Raw genomic sequence first — 21,843 nt, 5'->3', positions numbered from 1 at the left:
GCACGCGAGCGAAGACTTCTTCATCCGTTCGTTCATTCAGAGTTCACAGTCAGTCAGTCAGTCACCAGCACACCTCCACCGATCAGCTGATCCCGACGACGACGACGGCGGCAGACTGCGCGTCGCCAACCCCTCCGCCCTCCTTCCCTTCCTCCTCCGCCACCTCCACCACCTCCACCTCTTGGTTCGTGCTACAACTGCTGCTCTACTGCTACCTCCTCACCCTCCTCGGTGGACGATCAGCTGACTGGGAACTGTCAGTCGTGTGCCGTGGGCCTGCGAGCCCACGTGATGGTGGGGCTCTCTCTCCGCGATCCAACTTGCTTTCTGCTTTGCCACCACAGGGCCGTTGCCGCAACGCGACGCGACGCGACGCTATCCAAGGTAAAGCGAATCTCCTCGACGCTGGTCGTCGCACCGTCAACGCCAGAATCGCCAGTCTGCCAGTTTCGTTTTCTCTCCTTGACCAGTGTATCCGTGCCTTGGTTGCAAGGATTCTTTTCGCATCGCTGGACCACCCTTACCACGGATTACATCCAGGGGTGGTGACCCCTTTCGAAGGGTATCGTGATGCGGAGGAATTGATCCTTGGGTCACAGGAGTTTTCAATAAAAGATCTACTTGTAGTCATAGAAATTTCTAATAACTGTTGGATAATCTGTGCTCAGAATATTCAGACACCCCATCCACGTATAAAGTAGGGGTCTTAGAGCACTCTCATATCGAGTATTAGCGCGTCCTTAAACCCCTGACGAGACTGGTTGCAATGCCGACGAAAAGATTGAAATATGTCCCTTCTAGACACGGCTTACATCCGGGAAACAATTTGTTGCTTTGAAACATATCATTTTTTGAAGCATAGTTTAACTATCGATAGTATGCTAAATAAATTAGCTATTTCATTAGTAAGAATCTACTATGTCGACGTTCTCGGTATAGCAAGCTTCATTGCAACTGCAGTTGCAATTACCAAATAGATTGGACTTACTCGGGAATTACTGAATACCGTTGATGCATACTGTCAGCAACGTCATCGATATCGCGCCTAACGACATTCACGGGGATTGAAAGGAGAGCGTTAGGAGTAATGATTTATCCTCTTTTTCCAACGAGTACACCAGCAGCAGCCAACTGCTTTCAGCATTACGAGCGACGGTGCTGGTTTCACTTTATAGCCGATGAAAGATAAATGTGCCCTCGTGCTCGGAACTCGTAGTTCTTCGGAGCAAAGGGGTAAAATGAACCCTTTTCCAGTTGGTTTAATTATAACGAAAATCTTTGATAGCTTTAACATTGTAATTAAGAAGATCGTAGGAAGGCAAAAGGGGTTCGAACGTGTGACTGGGGTCAATGGTCACCAGTAGGGCAGTCAGTCAAGTTGATAAACAAAACGAGGAAGAAAATGGTTCGCGATAGGACCGTGGCGCGCGCGCAGGTCGCGGTAAATTGCTGGAAATACGGAAAAGCCGATAGCGCGCGATAGAAGAAGAAAACGGAACGGAACGGAACGCGCTGCGCGCCGGACCTGTAGGCAGAGTAGCGACGGCAGTCGTTGCAGCGGTACAACGGCTGAGGGTCGGGGAGAGAGAGTGAAGAGTACCGGCTCGAGAGGGGGTGGGAGAGAGAGTAAGAGAGACCATGTCCTACCCCAACGAGCACGTGGTGGCGGCGGCAAAAGACACTTTCATCATGTAGTCCCTCGGAGCCGCCAAACACGTGGAGTGGATACGTTCGACGCTCTCGAAGAACGTCCCCGCGCATGCGCGTTTGTAATTCATACTACCAAGGTCAAGCAAAGTCGTACGATTACAGGCCAGACAGGGAACCGCGTGTACCGTCCTACCTAATCGGCGCCACTATATCCTATATATCTATATATGGGTGTGTGCATTCTACGCTCAACGAATCTCACTCTTTTATCAATCAAATCAAAATGGTACAATGATCTTAGGTATAGGGTGGTTCGCCGATTCTTCTACTCTTTCACTGGTGACCGGAACTTCAAATTACATTATCGGTATGAAGCGTCAGGTCAGAAGGATTAATGACTAATAAGAGGCCCCTGAAAGTTAGGTAGTTTTATATCATAATATCAAAGTCTTTGCCATATTCGTATCTTTACATCGGATAAAGCACATGTGTGATTACCAGGTACGCGTAGTATGGCCGATAAGATCAGGTAAACGGTTCCATCGCTTTATTTATCATTCTCTCATAGGATTGACGATTCTCTTAGGGTAAGAAACAGGGGTTGAAAAGTTAGCGCGTTACGTTCACGCGTTATAATTTCAAAGTTTTAGATACTTTACCGACACAAGGAATTTTTACATGTAACTAGCTACGGATTTTTGTTCGATGAGTAACGCGGAAATGGCGGGTCTTTTTCACGTCACATTTATCAATGATTCAAGGCTGCTTACGTAATGATCGCGCTATTAATTTCAGCTTTTCGCGCCAATTTTCACAATCGTGATCCAGATTTCGTAGCTCCGCGTCCAACTTAATCTCTCGATCTTTCAAATTAATTAAAATGTGTAATTAAACCAAAGAAACAGTGAAAAATAATAGCAAACGGAAAGTTGAATTTCACAAATATAATTATTATATTCGGAATCAACGACGCAGAGGGTGCGTCTGGTGAACAAATTCATATTATCAGTCAATATTTGAGAAGCTGTTGGAAAGATAAGGAAGATAGGAAACAAAGTGTGAAAATTAAAAGTGATGTATCATATTCTGTAACCCTCTGTACAAGGATTTATTATACGCGGCTACATAATAAGCACATGAAAGCAAATTCTTGGAAGTATACGCCAATGGTAGAGTAGCCTGCCAGGCGCTAACCAATGCTAATGACTGGGGCCAAAGTACCGACTTCTCGCAAACGACAATTTCTCAGTAGAAAAAATATGAAAAATCGCATCATCTGGAAGGTTCTCTCCGCTGAGGGATCTGAAAAATAATTGTATGCATTTAATCGAAATGCATTGCTCGATTATTCTTTTGCTCGTGCATTCACCTTCATTGACTGTTAGGGATACTTATTGCCTGTGGCCGTTTGTGTTCGTTGAAGCGTCGCATCGTTCTGACGAGGGCCGATGATGTCGCGAGGTCGTCCACAGTGGGGCGCCACATTCCCGATTCATAAGGTTGAACGTCGCGGTGACGAGAATAGCAAAGAAAACGGGCGCGGATCCAGAGAGCACTGACCCAGTATGTCCGTCCGTCCGTCCATCCGTCCTATGTCGATTTCACGACTCGCCTCCCTCCTTCCATTCTTGTTCCGTTTACGACGAATGCACCCGTGCAACAGGGAGAGCCCTCCGGCTATACACGATATTTCATTACGTTCCATTGCTCCTTAGATACGCTGCTGCTCATCTTGCACCGTCGATTGGACTTTATTTTTAGTCTCTTCGGTAATTAATACCGAAGATACGCGTTCAGACTGGCGGCCGTCAAGAGTATTCGAACCACCGACGCCCCCCACGTTATTTGATTCGAAATTTACTTCTATACACCTCCACTTTCTCGAATTTTTTCTTTCTCTTTTTCTCTCTTCAGCTTCATCCGCTGCCACATGCGTGTACGCGCGTGTGTGCGTGTGTGCGTACGTACGTGCCGCGTAACACGATCGTCGGTTATTTTTTCAGCACCGCCAAAGAAATTTATATCCTGCCGGGACGTTTTATCTCCTCTCGCGCTACCAGGAATTCCCCTGGAAGCATCCTATCTCTTTCTCAGCATATTCGCGTTCGACTACTGATGGATCGCGTTTTTTTATATATTCGCGTCCTCGAGAGTGGTTTGCGCTCAACCATAAACGAACGATCAAACTTTGAATATTTTACTTATGTACTTGGTTAGGTAAGCCGCAGTAAAAAGGTTCGTTTTTATCTAATTCATTTTTATATGTTTCAGGTTAACCTTCGGAACGAGTGGACATCGTTGTGCGAACAATTCCATCTACCGAAGGGTTGCGTGAATAGCGGGGTTGGCCTTAAACAAATTTACCTTAGGTAAGCGGTAAAATATGCTATTTAACTTAAAAAGTAGCAGCGTCGTATATTGTTGCTTGTTACTTGGAACTACACACCCCTGAATCGTCTGTCGAAGCTCGTTACCCTACATCCGCAAGGAACAGCAGTCGTTGACCCAGAGAGGATGATGCGGAAGTGAAATTGTAGTTCGACGGGTGTTTTAACTTCCGCCTTTAAAGGATACCGTTGCCTGTTTATTTTACAGCCCTTCCTAGACACCTGATACTTCTGGTCAGTGAATGCAGCATTCCTTGCGGATGGGGACCTCTCTCGAGGGCCCTATATAGGTCTCTTCAGGCCAAGCTATATTTTTTTCATTAAAAGGTTGCCAATCGAGCACGCGATGCCGCGTCGTGCGTCAGCAAAAGTGCTAACCCAATTCAGAATTCGTCTTATCCTTTCTTTGACTAATCAATTGATTATAGAAAATTCGAGATAACAGTGGCTGATGATGATCAGCGTGATAAGACGCGTTACAGTTGAATGGCCACGGGCGCGATAGAAACGATTCGTGGCAAGTTTCCCGGTAGCCCTGCGATTGTCATACCACCACGATGCTCCATTATGTCTGGCAGTCCGCGAGCGTCTGCAAGAGTAGGAGAGCAGCGACGTTTTACCGCGTGTCGGCCACCACCGCGTATCGGCACTGCTACCTCTACCCCCCACCACCATTTTTCGTATCGTATAGTACGTTCGTACGTTCGTTCATTCGTTCATTCATACCGGCTTCGCTGACGAGCCACGTGGTTCCTGAGTCGCTGTCCTCTCTCTGTCTCTTTCTCCGGGTAAGCTCTCTGCAAGCTCGTTACCACCGTGTCTCACCGGTTGCAAACAAGGACAAACGCGTTCGATTCTTCCCAGTTCATTCTACTTCTACAACTGGCCCTTTCAACGATGCGGGATGTACCTTTTGTGAAATAGAATTTTTATTTATATCAATCGAATGACTAATCATAATTTGTTTCTCTTCAATTGTCGTATCACCTTACTCGTTATCTCGAACCTTCAGATTTCAAAGTAACAATGGATCAACGATGATTCAAGATATTCAAATACACGAATTATAAATATTCATGAGCTAATGTCTAGAATTTTCTTGTTACCAAGAGGAAATAGATCGTCCGTATAGAGCAATCAGAGAGATATAATCTCGTTAACTTGTAGCGAGTTACATAAGTGTAATATTATCCATGCAATTCACGGACCAAGAATATTCCACCGTTTGTTCTTTACGTAGGTCGTTTCTTGGGAACGTTCTACGTAGAAAAGTATTAAGATAACTATCCTAACTTGAAATATTTTTTTTTCTAGTCCTACGTTATATTAAAAATTACACGAACATTGGGAGTAGAGAGATTTGAGTAACATTCTTTATAAGGGAGAACCTCCTGAAGGGATGTTGTAAGGGGTACCGTAGGGGTTTCTCAAACGCGTGCCGTTCATTCATAGACGGCCGCGGCCGTGCGATGATCCAGATACGGGACACGTGATTCTGCCGGACCCTACACTCGCCAGAGAGCAAGCACGTTTAGTAGACGCTTTCCTACTCCCAATCTACACACATTGTACAATCGACGCCAGCGACGACGGCGACGGCGACGGCGACGGCGACGACGACGACGACGGCGACGACAGGCCACAGTAGTAGTCAAAGTGTCTGTGCTCAGTCTGCACCCAGCAACGGCCAATCAGGCTCTGGCTGGGTACTCCAACGCCTGCACCTTCCGTACTCTACGTTGGTGCATGAATGGATCTACTACACCTACCCCCACCACTTTCTTTCGCCCACCCACGACTCTGTGTCCTCTCCTCTCTTCCTATGCAGGGTGTCTTGGCTAACTGGGAGATCGTACGGTCGTCAAATCATCAATTTCATTTCGATAATTAAGATTAGGAACAATATTTTTTTTTACAAATTTACAAGAATCATCTATCTCATGAAACGTACCTATCATCTTTTCTTCGCATCAACTTTGAGAATGATTTGGAAAAGGGATGCAACAGACGTTGTCGAAGGCAACGTATTCAAGTTATATTTTCTTTGACTATTACCATTACCATTTGGAATAAGAACAGAGAAGGATACATTCGTATTCCGTTACGTTCAGTTGTCTTTTATACCGTAAAGTCACGATACAAAGGAACGATTGTCTTCGAAGTTGATTGTATACCTTGACAGTCTTTCCCTTTTCGACTGGAAATGTCTTTGTTTCTCGTACTCGAACGGAGCGCGCATTTTAATAATGACTAATTGTCCATTTTCTGCTTTACTTGGCTCTTTCATTTTTCATTTTCTTTCTTACGATCAAATATAATTAACGCTAAAACGAGTCGACGATGGCTCGACGATGATGCAGACACGAAAAATATCTTTGTACTGGTTTTCTTTCCTTTTCCATATGTTTGATTTATGATTGCACGAGATTCAGGTATTAAGTGCAAAAATATTTGATGTACCAAAGATGACTGGGCGAATATTCATGTGAATAGAAACTGGAGTCATATATCTTTCTTGTCGTAGACAACGAATCATCTGACAGTGGAACACCTTGTTTCAGGTATTTGGACAGGTACGAAAAGGTACATTTCCTGGGAGAGGATGGCCAACAAGCCGACGACGACGACGAGGATTCTAGACACAGAAAATGGTCTGCCAGGGCATTACACTCCGTTCCTCTTACTTATAATCATCATCAACACAACGTTGCAGGTAATCATTCTTCAAAGTAAAGGTGTTAAACTTAATATATGTAAATTCTGCTCTATTCATAGAAGGATCGCAGTTACATCAGGTTTTCTACGATCGCTGCTTTCAAACTTCACCCTTAATTTCCGATCACACTTTTGTCGTATGGAAAGCCCGTAACATTTGCTGAATCAACCGCGGAATTTACAATCGTTTTCGCTAAATCGTTTTACCAACTTCCTCGTGTGTGCACTCGTTGCATTTCGTATGCACGTCCACACACGCTCGAACGACTTTCAAATGCGTTTTCCACCGCGCATTGTTCCTCTATTTTTCTCGCTCTTTCCCGCTACGATCGACCTATCTCGCTCGCTCTCAAACGAACGACAGCTATACGCGTGTGTGGATACGAGTGCTATACGGTTCAATAATTCGCTACGTTAGCAATTTTTTTTATTCGCCGTTACGGTCTATTCGCGTTGACAAAAAACAACCATCGAAAATTGGTGGGTGGCTACATTTAGGATCTGCTACCTACAGATTTTTATTCGACTGCACCTTTGTACAAAAGAAAAATATTTTCTCGTTTAATTACACGCGGCCCCAATTAGTTTCGAACGCACTGGCTGCTGCACGCGTGCCCGTTATCGTTTCACATTTTCCGACACTTGAGCGACGATATTTACGTTTCGTCGTTAATCTCAGTCGAAACGACACGGTACTTTGAGGAAAAGGATTAGAATCGAGGAAAAAGAAAAGAGAGCAGCCGAAGTAGTATGTAGTGTATGTACATACGTCTGTGGCGTGGCGCTGCGCGACGCGTGCAAGAGGCTCGGGCTGGAAACAGGTGAAAGCCCCAAAACTCGTTTCATAAAAAAAGCATCGGTTAATATGTGTTGGGTGCACATGTGCGCGCACAGCTCGCGCTATAAATGCACTATATGCCGCATGTCGGAGGCGGCAACGGGTTATTGACGTGCTTCTGTGGAGCTGTTGTCGGGCGAGAGAGGGATATAGAGATAGAGAGCAGCCCCCAGTCTGGCAGGGAACAAATACGTGCGTGTACACGATACATACGTATCCAGATATACGCGTATACCTCCTCTAACACGTACACTACCACCTATATACATTCGCAAAGGCCCCGTGTATCATGAGTGAGAGTAGAACGCGCTCAACGTGTGCAAGATAATTTAATGGGCAATAATCATGACACACATAGAACACGCATACACCTCCGTAGCCGCGCTACGACTGTCGGAACGCGGGTCTATATTTTCTGCGCCTGCGTATGATCGACTCACGGCTTGATGCCGAACTGCTACCGCTACCACATCCCTCCACCAACTCCCATCATTCTCTCTTCATCGCTCCTTTGCAGCCATTTACCCCACACCTTCGTTATGAATACGACTCCGACACACCGGGAACGCTTGGGTGCCGAACGTTTGGTAACTTACCACTTTCGACCGCTTCAACCACGTCGACTGAATTCGCTGAAACTCCGGGATTGACCCGACCGCACCGCAGACGGTGACGTTCGCCTCGGCTCGCATGCTATACTTTTTTTTTTTTTCTTCATCGACTCGATGGAAGACGTTGACTTTCTCATTGGCTTGACCAACGCGTAGCTTCGATTATACATTTCGAAAGTAACTTTCTAAGTTGTTCGTATAAATTTCAAGAGTACTTGTTTCCTCATAGATTACCTACAACGTCGCGTAGGTGTAGCTCGATGTGTTTCCATATCGAAAGAAATTTTCTTTCTTTCTTTCTTTTTTTATAAAATCTGTAACAATCGTGTTTACAGTTATAACGACAGCATCATTTGCCGATGAAACGATGGGCGTGCACCGCAAAATCAATGTTACGCTTAAGAAGCGTGTATCAGTGCAAAGTCCTATCTGTTCCTCGTACTGTATGCGCGCGATCATGCGTAACATTATATCGAGGCGTCCAAGTTGCGTGATGCGCGCGCTAAACCGTTTGTTAAGTATTCGCTACGCGTAGTCGTTCAGTTGTACTTGGACGTCAGTGAGCTCACCGACGCTCTCCCAACTCCTAATTCGACAAAAATGATTCATACGATCACGAAGACTCAATTTGTTCATTATTTTATTTTATTAATATTTCGCAACTATTACGCGGCTATTTTGAGATAAATATTTCCAACTTCGCAATAGAAATACTCGAAGGTTAATGAAATTTAAATTCCAAAAATCGAGAAGAAAATAAGGAAATTGCCTCGCATGGAAATGGTAATTACGTACACTACGTACGCATAAATCACACTTATATACACGCGTCGTATTCAAATTTATGGCGTTAATTAAATTCTCTTTACTAAAATACACACAAGTTTCCCGCGAGCTTCGCGAATGAATTCGCGAGTGAAAATAATCGAAATTGCGGAGACGAAACGTATCCGTGTGCTCCGTCGGTCGTTTTGTCGGTTGGAATGAAAAGTATGCGCGTTTTGAGACGAAAAACCGCAGGGAAACCTAGAGATGGTAAAAGAAACGGAAGCTCAAAAGAGATAGAAATATAAAAGGGAGAGGAACGATAAAGAAGCGCAGACAGAAGAGGGAGACACGATGCGAGAGTCACAATCAATAAGCGTTTGCGGGGATACGTGTGCCGCGACTCCTCGATCCTCCCAGTGTAATACAGCGCTCTGGACGCATGCGCGATGCTCCGTAATTCCCGATTCTAACCCCCCACTAACATTTCCAACGCTACGCTACCCTTTCTCTCTCTGTCTCTATTTATCCCGTGGGTTACCGCGTTGCCTGAATTTTACCGTCATACAGGAGGGAACCGAACCGGCGCGGCGGCGGTCGCTCGTGCGATCGGTGACGTCTAGATTGCGTGCCATCGATACACGCGAGTGCTCTATGCCACTGGTCACAGCAGCGCGGCATAGCTTGTTACAACGTTTGTCGTGCTTTACGGCCAATTAGCACCGTCGCGTGCGCAGCTCCCCTTGCGCACCTTGCGCATCACTCCAAAATTATGCCCTTATCCACACCGGGAATTTAACACCTCTTACCAAGTAAATTCTTACCGCCGAGATATCGAATCAAAATGAATTCAATATTTTTTATTAACTTAAGCGATTCCAACTTGGACAATTTATTCGTATAATATAATTTTCGAACTAAAAAAAAAAACATATAAAAATGTAGATGTTCAGTTTGCTTTTTCTTTGCATTCTTCAGTGTTTACGATCGAGAAGCAAAGCAGAAGCTTAAATTACTCCTTCTATCGGTTATCGGTCGTTTCTTGTAAGGCCGTTCATTTACTCACGAGTGCATTGACAGAACGCGGGAAAAGACAACATGCGTGCATTAGCCGTTCCTCCATTGTTATCAAAACGAAGAATGAGAAATGATTCTACTTGCTGCGCATCGGCTGCATTATCTTCGTCAACGTCTTCGTGACAATCACATAAACATTAATTTATCAAATTACAGGTTATTGTGAATTTTCGGTATAAACTACAACTTTTTATACCGAACATTTATACTATTTTTGATCGCCGAGAAGAATCGAGCGAAAACAGTTTACGAGCACCTCCTTTTAGAATTTCCGCCAACATTTGGCACCGTGTCAAACACATTCTCTGCGTATTATCAACATCAGTAAACCGTACATGTAATTTCACAGGAAGAAAATTTTTTATTCTTTCCTTTCTAAGCAATCTTAGAATATATTTAAAAATGTACTCTGAACCTTTATGAACAAAATAATAATTTGATTGAACGTTGTTCTCTTTCACGTCCTATTTAAAGGCAAACAGTGGAGGTGAGACTGCGTGTTGGATAAGAGTAAAGTAATCGTGACTGATAGGCGTTACACGAGAAGCAATTGCAGTTATTAAATACGATCTACAGTTCGTGTATAGCAGTATAAACGCACGAATTAAATGTCAACTTCGATTTTACTTGATGTAAACGTTCCTATTCGATGATTTTATAGATTAAAACTGCGTTTTACTGATCGAGATCGGTAGCAGAAATTACAAGTACATTTTTTCATTATTGTAATGCGGAGCTCGATAAGCTCAAGCAAAGATTTGCTTAACCGATTAGATGAAGCGGTAGAATTAGGTCAAGATGGAGCTAGGAAAGTCCTGTTAACTAGTAGGCCTGGAAGCGAATCTTTACTTGGTTAATCGAAGTCAACTCATTACTCTTGCTAGAGTCATGACCTTTTTCGTTCGTTCTCGAAAGTGTCCTCAATTAGTCCCAAGAATTATTGCCTTCCTTCGTTTTTTTTTTTATTTCTAATCAACGTTACAAAGAACCGTACGTATGATCCTTTGCGAGCGCCTACCGACGAACATGATTCATATCCAATGAACATGATTCATAAACGATGTGACTTTCCCGCGTCTAGTATGCATAGTCTTCTTCAGCAAAGAAATTTTGTCGATTCTTGCATAAAATAATTAGAAAAAAAAGAAAAGAATCGAGCGCTTAATACGACCAATTAATTCAAGTCTTTTATGAAGCAGTTCAGGCAAACTGAAAAAAAATTTTATCAACGATCCTTTTTACCCTCTCTGTTAACTTTTTTTTTTCCTTTTTTTCGTTTACTCGTCAACGGGAGTTCCATCGTTGGACCCCTGGGTTCCATAGTTTCCGGCAAAAGGTAGCATTTCTCCCGGGACGGCGCGATATTGATCGCGGTTTTGCGGCTAAAAAGATTACCGCGATTTTGCGATAATATTGCTCCGTTGGTAGCAATCCGATTACCGGTTCCAGTTCTACTCGAAACGAAGAAAAGTGTTCCACGAAACTCGTGCCGCACCGTTAGAAAGGAATACATAGTTCACTTTGATGTCAGAAAGCACCGTACGAAACGCGTGCGGATTATTGTCGACGCGTAGGAGATAAAGGGACATCCGTATTTTATGCGCTTGCACTTATACATATAGGATGTCTTAATAAAAAGAGATTGGGAGAGACTGGCATAAGTAATAGGTCATTCACACCCGTTCTCAATTTTTTTTTTTAATTTTAATCTAATATAGAATTGGATAAACGTTTATACTTTTTATTAGACGAATGAGTTCTCAGAAAAGTATTCTACAATTTTCGGTAGTTTATTGCGAGTAATTATATTATACATTTTTATAGAAAAAATGGAGGGATCAGTTTGTTAAAATTTGCTAATAATCTCTATTCGATTAGTAAAATTAGTTGGATGCGCGCATGGTTTCCGCTCGATCGAGGTATTTTCGTTGCCTCGTAGAGAAGTCTGACCCTGACCGAGTACAACCTACTTACACTCGTAATTTGTCGATCACACCAGTTGCACGGAGCGTCGCCGGTCAAGCTAGTAGCAGCGCATCTACTTTCCCTTTAAGCTTGGCAAAATTAATCGATATCACTATTAACAGGCGAACACGAAAACCATCTAAAACTGTTTTTATTTTCTTAGATTCTACGTGAAAAAAAAAAAAAAATAGAGCAGATTTTCCATATGTGATTTATTTAAAAAAAAAAACTGTCTCGTCGATTAATGGTGTTAATTTTTCAATTTCTCTTCGTGTCCTTGGCAGAATCTCTTCGTGACTACAATGGCCTTTCGTCGGACCTCTACAAACCATCCAACTACGATAAGCTCGCACTCTCGCTCCTCTCCCCTCTTCCCAACGAGCAAGACTTTGCCATCAACGTTTGCACCTTATTGTCGAACGAGGGCAAACACATTTTACGTCTCGATAAGTATCCCCGGTTGGTGAACATTCTTCTCGCTCACGCGGGCGTTTTCGATTCGCCGGGCACGCGGCAACTCTTCATCGAGGTCTACTCTCGCGTAAGGAATTACTCGATCAACTCCTTTTGGTCGGACGTTCTCGACTCTCAGGACGTGATCGACCTGACGAACGAGAGGGCGTTCATGAAGAAACCGACTGCGAGTCCGCAAACGTTCTCTAGGCGGAAGATCTTAGAAAAAGAGAAGCAAAACAAAAGCACCGCCTCATCGACGACGGAGAACGATGATGCTTCTACGTCGATGGAAGTCGAAGGGGTAAGATAAAAAATTGTTGCTTCTCAGCTTCGCCTCTCTTCAAGACGATTACAGCCGTTCCGAGTAAAATTTGCAATTGTTTCAATGTAAGTAAAAGAAAATTTTGTATCGTTTCAGGTACCTCAAGATTGTCCAAGATTGGATCCAACAGGGTCTCATCAAGATGACAATCTGAGAGGAGATCAGAACCAAAACTCCATAAAGTTTGAAGAAGAGGATAAAGACTTGTTTTGTGTTGGACGGACGCTGGGCACGCAAGATCCTTATGGTCAACGTGTCCTTCAGATAGCATCTATTTTGCGGAATCTAAGTTTTACACCGGAAAACGCAGCCGTATTAGGAAGGAATCGATGTTTCTTGAGATTTGTATTATTATGCGTGAGAGCAAGGTGGAGCAATTTACATCAACTTGGTTTTGACATACTAGGAAACATAGCGAATGAAATAATCTTAAAAGAGGCCGGTGAGAGGATAACAGATGTTGTGTTGTCATGTGTGGCAAAGGGAATTGAATCCCAAGACAGGTTCATTGTTATATCCTGCTTGGAGGTGCTTAATAAAATTAGCCAACAAGACAGTAATGAAGAAATTGTTACATTTGGATTAGAGGACAATGTATATGAACTTATATGCAGGTGAATTTTTTGTAAAATAACTTTTATATTCAATGATAACGATATATCACTATGCGATTAGAATAATTTATACTTGCAGAAAAATGTTTTGGTAAAAATTTAGTTTAAACTACTTTCGATATATAAGGTTTTAGAAAAATCCCTCTGCATTATGTTTATCTACATGTACATCATTTATGTTTAACAAATATTCAAGTCTAGAATTGTAAAAGATAAAGAATAATGTATCACGATTTGTATGTTGCAATATATTGGTAGATAATCATACTGTGGAGGATTTTATTCACGCAATGTATTCGTTATCGATAAAGAATATACATGTTTGACGTATTAAAAACACGCGTTATATAAAGAATTTGTGTTTGTTTTTCAGGTTTTTAGCTTTGAACGACATAGCTCTTTTAGTATATACCTTGGAATGTTTGTATGCTTTGACTTCTTTGGGTGAAAGACCATGTACTAGCGTCGCGCGGGTACGCGGAGCTATTGACACGTTAGTCGCCCTTGTTACTGTAGAAGCGCAAAGTTACGGACCGAAGGCTTGTATCTTGATGAGGGTAATCGAAACAGTGTCCACTGTAGCGGCACCACCGAACACTACTCAAAACACTCCGATCACCGCTACCGCACCAGCTGCGGCGACAGTCTCATCGTCTGTACCGTCTACTCCAGCTACAGTTACTGCAACACCAGCTCCCGTTAGCCCGGCACCTTCGCGACCTACTACTCCAGCTGCGACAGTAACAAAATCTACTACGCACAGTACGTTTTAACATATATATATATGTATATAAATGATATATGACAAATATCGATTAATTTATAACACCTGCTGTTTAAATATCCTTCTTCAGAAGCAGTCGAGGCAAATAATTCCATTCAACAGCACGCGCATCAACAAATCATACAGGAAAACGAGCAATTTGCTCTAAGTTGGTTAAGAGCTACCTTTGAACCTACACCAGGTGTACGTATAGAGCAAGAAGAATTGTACAAGAAATATCTCGGTTGCTGCACAAAAATCGGCAGGAGAGGCGTAATTGCTCCGCTTCATTTTCCAAGATGCGTTAGGTGATTTACCTGGCCGGTCTTTAGAATTTATGACAATTGTACGAGGTTTATAATTGGTTTATCGTTAAAAATTTATTTACAGATCTGTATTTGGTGGAAGCGTCGGACCAAATCCGTTGAAAGGTGAAACAAGTGGTACTCAGTATTATGAAGGAATCAGAGTACGGGCAACACCTCCCCAAGTAACTTATCCGAGCCAAACTGCGGTTGGGACTAACACAGCTCCAATTACAGCAGTCAACGCAACGCCAGTAAAGGTGCTTCCCGTACAACAGCGTACAATCAAGAATATAAGTCCTGCTCCTGATAGCACGGCCCTAGACAATCCTGCATCTGGGCCTCCAAGAATTCCTGCCCCAGCATCGCCTATTCTGAAAGCCCAATTATCTGCCCCACCAAAACCACCCTCCAATACCTCAAACACTGTAAATCAATCCCAAAATCCAGTCACCAAGGTTGATTCTAAAAGTCAGGTGGGTCCAAACCCTAGCTTTCTACCATTCTCTCTACCATTCATGACCTTGGTTCTTATTTTGGTTATGGTTTCACAACGCTATTATATAATATGGGCTTTCCTTAACAAATTTACATTTTGCATGCATCGAATCCTGTGTACTCCATCGCTACATCTGCATGCAGATAAGTAGATGTACAAATGGTGAAGTCCAGGTTATTCGAAACAGAAATTTCCCTTAAAATGCTTATAACTTTCTTCTACAATTCATTGCGAAACGTAATGAATATAATTCTCTTTCGTTTCGCATAAACGGGACTTAACTGCAAACCTATGTACATAATTAAAGATAGATAATTATAAATTACCATTTTATACGTTCATATTCATAAAGTTTGATCGGTATTTTAATTTTATCGTGTCTTACGTCTCAAAGGATTTAATTACTGCATGATTTAGATTCTTTAATTTCTTAAATATATATATATATATTACTTGGAATACTTTCTGTGCAACTGAAATCTGTATCTATCATAGTATAATGCTATATCTTATATTATTATAACAACTATACTTTTTGTTTTCAAACCAGCTAATTTCACTCGTTTTATTTGATTCATATCATGCTTAATAATAAACATAGTGCCATTACGAGAATGTGTCTAACTGTTATGCCTTATCAGTTTCATACGAAATAGGATCAGTTGTTTAGTCTCGTGTATAAATTAACCATTTGTGTGAAACGATGATACTGTACATTCGAATTAGCAAATATTCAAACGAACACTGTTATATAGCATAATGTTGAAAAACTTTTTATTTTTCTAAGCTGCATCTAAAAATAAGGAAATAAATACTTCTCTTGCTATGAAATATGTTATAGTAATATCATTGTTACTTAGGTGTCAGTATCGCATCCTCATCTGAGCCAAGCATTGCTGTCTAGTGGTTCGCAAATACAAACGCAGCAGCAACAGTTACAACAGCAACAACCGCAACAAGTACAACACCAGCCGCAGCAAGTACAACAGCAATCACAAACTATCCAGGTAGTTGCAAAGGAAGATAATCGAAGCGGTACCACGTCCAGTTCCATAATAAAAAGCCTTCTGGCTACTAAGGTAACGGTCAGCAGCGACTGCATGCCCAGTACTGCTGCGACTTGTGTGTCTACCCCTACTGCCTGTGTAACAAACACTACTGCTAGCATCGCATCCAGCATCAGTGCCAACCAGCTAATAACCAGCAACCAGGTATCATTGTTGTACATTAACAATGAAAACTGTAGTACCCTTTCTTTTTTTTTTTTTTTTTTTTTTCAAGTTCTAAGACATTGAGTTTGATATGAAACTTTGATGATGATCTTGTCTAGTAAAATATATTTATATTGTAGAAAAACCACTTTACAAGATAGGATTACTTTTGGAATCATACTTAGCGAATGTATGTTTTAATAATGTTGATTTTGGAAAGTTTCTTTATGTTTGCGTTTGACGTAGATACAAATATTATCTTTTTGTTATGCTGTCGTTTATTTTGAATCATGAATTTCAATGAAAACGTTCTTCATTGGTTCACCTGTGTATTTTATTAGTTAAAAATTGACAAATAATACTTAACAATAAATGAAATAATAATATTTTGAACTGTACTAACAAACGCATGGTTTTCGAGATTGAATTTTTCCTGAGTAATAGTTAGAAAAAATATAAAAATGGTTTTGTAATAAAAATTGTAAGTATTTTTTTCAAACATTTAGCCGTATTTTTCTGTAGGTTGCCCAACGCCAACAGCAACAGAGGTTACTGCAACAACAATTAATCAACGTATCACAGCCTCCAACAACTACAACATCAACAATACTCCCAAAGACTCCTGTTAACTCGAAACAAAAGCCAGCTATTACACCCATTCCTGCCAAAAAAATACAAAGGCTTAACGGAGCCAAATTTATTATGACTAACAATTGTGACAAGGTATGGCATTACAGTTCTGCAGTAAATTAAATATTTGACTGCTCGCTATAAAGTTTATAACAAAGTATTTTGTGTTTCAGACTGAAGTAAGTGATAACGAAAATGTCAACCAAATAGCAACATCGACAACCTCTTCCATTGTGGTTTTAAATTCGACGGAAAATCACATATCTTCAACAATTAAAGTATGTCGGCCTCCATCTACAACTGTAACTACCGTGAACAAAACGAATCAGCGTTCTACTTGTACGTCCATTGCCGAAGATTCGGACTCGACGAATAATTCTTTGGCATCTAGTAGTGGTATCGGTGGTAGTAGGGATTGTTCTGGTGTCGGCGTGGAGGAAGATAATTCTTTAACGAGTTTCGAGGGAATTCTCTTGAACGGTGCACCGAGTAACATGGATATTGACGCACAGGATGATGGATCGTCAAAAGATTCGTCCAGTGTAATTTCTAAAGAGAAACCCTTGCAAAGTATGATGCTTGCGGATTTGTTGGAAAGAAAAGTCGATAAAGAACCGATTCTGAACGGTGTTTTAGGAAAGAATTCAATTAACGAGAAAGGCATGGATCTGGTAGAAAACCACATCAAGAAAGTACTAAAAGAATCTCCTACCGACATTAAAGTGAAACTCGAAGTAGAGGAAAGTAATGTCGTACAAACAGAAGTATCCGAAGATACCTTAATTGAAGCACCGAGAGGGATAAAACGTGCCGCGAGTGAATCCGACGAGGTAGATGTAAAAAAGGTTAAATATTCCAACGGTACAATGTCCCCGGATCCTGCTGTTGATTCGACAACGGCTGAATCTACCGTCTCGAGTATCAAATCTGAGGAACAAGACGATGACAAGGATAGCGAAAAGGCAACTGTGTCCTCCACTGCTGCTAATCTTTATGCTGCTTTAGCTGCTGATTGTATAGAAGATGAAACTGATCTTGACGATAATATCAATGTAAATGCTAGTACAGGAACATCTCCCGCGATAAAAGAGGAACCTCATATATTCGTAAATCAAATCAATCAACAACAACAACAACTTCAACAACAGCAGCAGCAAAAACAGCAGCAGCAGCAACTGCAGCTTCAACAACAGTTACAGCAGCAGCAGCAGCAACAACAACAACAGCAGCAGCAGCAGCAGCAACATCAGCAGCAACATCATCACCATCATCATCATCACCACCATCAGTTACAACAACCTCAACAGACACAGACACAACTCCAACAGCAACAACATCAACATCAGCAACTTATTGTCGCAGCTTCTAGGCAAATAGTAGTACAACAAACAATCCAACCAAATAATCAAGTTATTATACCAGCTGGTCAAGTGAAGGGAAGGCAGGCACAACCACAGCCACAGGTTCTGCTGCAGCAAGGAGCAGGAGGTCAATTACAATACGTCGTTTCCGGTGGTGTTCCTGGTCAAAATTATGTTTTAGCTCAACCGCAAACGACGCTGGTTCAGGGTCAGGCGCAAACTGTTCTAGTGGCTCAAACTACTCAGCAACAAGGAACAGGCGCAAAAACAATAATTATTTTGCAACCTCAAGCAGCTGCTCAGCCGACCCAACAGAAAATGGTAGCGGTTACGCCGCAGGGACAGCAGGTTGTCGTAACGCAAGTTTCGCGTCCCATCTTACAAAGTCCCGCTCTCGGCAACATACCTCCGCCTCTCGTTCCAACATCAGGCACAATTCCACAAACTTCCATAATAGTGAACAGTTCTGTAGCACAAACAAATCCAAATACAGTGACTGTCACGATACCCGCGATGGCTCAACAAACGCCGGTCTCTACGAGCGTGCCATCGAGGGTAGTGACGCCCACACCAGCCTCGACTCCACCACCTACCAGACCCACGACACCGCATCAAGCAGCTGCGACGCACGGATTGCCAGCGAAACAACCTGCTAAATTAATAAAGACTGTTAGTTCTTCGACCTCCACGGAGCCAGAATCCAAGCCGTCGACGAGTCAAAATCAACCGGAAAAAACTATTACGATAAAGATCGATCCTAATGCTTATTTATGCGAATGGCGAGGTTGTCTAAGGTATTTGAATAACATTTAATTCAATAATATTATGTTCCCTGTAGTAACACCAATTACTATTGATTTAATCATACTTCCACAGGCAATTTAAAACACCACACGAAGTTTACCTTCACGTGTGCGAAGCACATTGTCCAACCGGGGGAGAAGAAATATTATGCCTTTGGGCAAGTTGCGATGCCTTGAAAAGGCGTAGATTCTCATTAATGACACATTTATACGACAGGCATTGCAACGCGGAAGTAAGTAGACGCGTACAAGTTAATGGTGTCGAATACACGATTAAAGAACTTCGATTAATCGTCTGATTGTACATATTCGCAGACTATGTCGATGAGAAGAAAACAGTTAACGGTAACTGGAAAAACGGAAGTTTCCACATCGACACCGCCGACTCCTCATCATCCTGGATATGCACCAAACGCAGCATTCCATGCAATTAAACGGCACGCTTTGGAATTCGTAAATCCGAAGGAATTAATGGTGGGTAATTCTGTAAAGTCGCATACAGTTTAGTTGCAAAAACTAAGCCGTAAAATTTGGTAAAAAGAAACAAACGTAAAGCACTTCTCTGCTAATGGTGGTAACATCTCAGTAAAGTATTTCACACAAAGTAGCAAGAACTTTATATCTTAAAATATTATAAGATATATATTTATCTGCATCGATATTTCGGTGAATCCTTTATAGTTCCCATGGTTCATAGAGTCTATTGAGTTTTGTTAATATAATGAAATTTCTTATTCTCTTGGCAAAGCAGCAAAGGCCAACCAAGCCCGCTGCAGCCACCTCAAGCTCTTCTTCCCCCAGACCTGGGCAAAATCCTCCACCAGAACAGGTAAAAACGTGTTGAAAATTGAAAAAGGATTCACAATTCCACAGCCACAGCTCTTGTGTGCTGTTCCTGTCGTCTATTTTTTTTGCGCTTTATGTTCTTTTGTTTTCGCACCATGCTGTTCTTTTTTTTTTTGTTCTTAATCCGTACGTTTCAATATACATACTTTTAGCATGGACTTCATTATATTTTCATTTCGTAGCTAGCGTCGCTGTAATTTGTGTTTTACGCAGTTGAAGTGTATTTATTCATGATGAACAGGGTGTTGGTATGTTCGTTTGGATCAGCATAATGTAGAATATTTGTTATGCTTACGATATATACGAAAATCATCATTGATTAATGATGCAAGATTTTAACGCATTTAGAAAACTTTGTGATTGCAAGTTGTATACATTATATGTTTGTTCTAAAATAATAAGGCGTGAGAAATTAACAGAAGTTGCTTTACTTTTTCTATATTTTTATATTATTGTGTGATATATATATGTATAAGTACATTTTTTATTTATATTTTTATATGATTTTATGATAAATATGAAAAACTATTATTTATCCTGGCGTTTGACATTTTCTTTTTATGACTTTGTATTTTACTAATGTTCAGAATTGTTGCAACTAATTAATCCAAACATCATTGAATAATTGCTGTATTGGTGTCACATTATATTTGTTATAGCATTAAGTGAAAATGTGATTAGATGTCTACATACTTTTATTTTCATAGATACTTCAAAATGTAACATTTCATGTTTTTTGTTTTTTAACATATTGCTTTTTTTTCTTCATTGACAGGACGACAACGAAGGTCCAGTGACTAAAAGTATTCGTTTGACAGCCGCTCTTATTCTCAGAAACCTAGTCATATATTCAACACATGGCAGAAGGTGAAGTTTCTTCTGAACATTTCCATCAATTTCAACCTAGAAGAAAAGATAATGTAATAATTATGTTAATTTTTCTTTGCAGGCATCTTAGAGCGTATGAACCACATTTGGCAGGTGTGGCGTTAAGTAACGTTGAATCATCGAGAACAATCGCACAAGTTCTATACGATATGAATGATCAAAGCAACAGTAACCATAGGTGACCTCTTGAACCAGGCCTCTAAACAAGCTCTTTCACGTTGCGAGCAGCGATCAATTTTAAATTTTAGTGTGTAAAGTGAGAGAAAAGGAAGTATGATGTAAAGTGCGAAAATTTGCAATTTCATTGCAAAAGTGTGTTTGTGCGTATTAAAAGGAAAGAAAAAATCAAGAATGGTCAAGAGGATGTACTAGGAAGAGGATACGGCAATGTTCCATATTATTAAAAGAGGCCTATAAACTTACTAGGCAATTTGATTTGCCGATTTAGATTATAATAATGTACTGTAAAACTAGTAACACAAACGAAAGACAGTAGTTGAAGTGATGCAGATCAGTGATAAACAAACAAAACAAAAAAAAACAAAAAACGAGATAATATTTCAAATTTAATATTAATATTTATTTTCTCAACAAGAAGCGGAAGAAATGTTTTTAGTAATCGTGTACAAAAAATGTGCGAAGAAAATACTTTATGGACGTTATAGTTAATTACAATCAATATTATATTATTATTATTATATTATATTATATTATTATTAATTATTATTAATATTATTATTGTATGTTTTTCATAAGTCACCAAGAAAACCTAGAATGTAAAGAAACCTTTTTATGAAATGTATTTGTTAGGAATTTATCATTTGCTTATAATTGCATATTGCAATTACATGGCTATATTATCGTCTCTCTTTGTTTTATTATCGAATAATCTTTATTGTCAGACGTTAGTAAGTCATCGCACATAACGTACACATACGGTTAGCGTTAACGGTGTGATTCATCGGGAATCTAAGAACTTCTTCTGCTTTAGATCGGATCTAGCTCAACAAAAAAATGGAAAAAAGAAAAAAAGAAACTACTAACCGTTTTTGACTTCTGTAATCTTCTCAGATATGTAGAGATAACTTTTATACTGCTTCGGTAAACTGAGCCTGTCAGGAGTTGAATCGTTTTCCT

At 41.0% G+C, this 21,843-nt stretch overlaps 1 protein-coding gene across 2 annotated transcripts in view; it reads left to right on the top strand.

Annotated features, from left to right (window-relative positions):
* Nucleotides 1-21,571, top strand: part of LOC114879556 (AT-rich interactive domain-containing protein 2) — a 32,378-nt gene extending 10,807 nt beyond the window's left edge. Inside the window, exons 3-17 of one of the 2 annotated variants that reach the window (XM_029194560.2) lie at nucleotides 3,922-4,019; nucleotides 6,599-6,750; nucleotides 12,293-12,765; nucleotides 12,883-13,400; nucleotides 13,774-14,162; nucleotides 14,255-14,471; nucleotides 14,554-14,944; nucleotides 15,828-16,178; nucleotides 16,701-16,901; nucleotides 16,982-18,963; nucleotides 19,046-19,205; nucleotides 19,288-19,446; nucleotides 19,724-19,801; nucleotides 20,594-20,685; nucleotides 20,768-21,571. In XM_029194560.2, coding sequence (XP_029050393.2) covers nucleotides 3,922-4,019; nucleotides 6,599-6,750; nucleotides 12,293-12,765; nucleotides 12,883-13,400; nucleotides 13,774-14,162; nucleotides 14,255-14,471; nucleotides 14,554-14,944; nucleotides 15,828-16,178; nucleotides 16,701-16,901; nucleotides 16,982-18,963; nucleotides 19,046-19,205; nucleotides 19,288-19,446; nucleotides 19,724-19,801; nucleotides 20,594-20,685; nucleotides 20,768-20,888 — 5,382 coding nt within the window. In that variant the 3' untranslated portion in view covers nucleotides 20,889-21,571. The remainder of the gene's footprint in view (nucleotides 1-3,921; nucleotides 4,020-6,598; nucleotides 6,751-12,292; nucleotides 12,766-12,882; nucleotides 13,401-13,773; nucleotides 14,163-14,254; nucleotides 14,472-14,553; nucleotides 14,945-15,827; nucleotides 16,179-16,700; nucleotides 16,902-16,981; nucleotides 18,964-19,045; nucleotides 19,206-19,287; nucleotides 19,447-19,723; nucleotides 19,802-20,593; nucleotides 20,686-20,767) is intronic. The other variant, XM_029194562.2, reaches the window with a different exon arrangement.
* Nucleotides 21,572-21,843: the final 272 nt, after the last annotated feature.

The sequence above is a fragment of the Osmia bicornis genome, chromosome 4 (assembly GCF_907164935.1).
Source record: "Osmia bicornis bicornis chromosome 4, iOsmBic2.1, whole genome shotgun sequence".
Taxonomy (NCBI): domain Eukaryota; kingdom Metazoa; phylum Arthropoda; class Insecta; order Hymenoptera; family Megachilidae; genus Osmia; species Osmia bicornis.
This window is presented reverse-complemented; position numbering and strand designations above follow the sequence as displayed.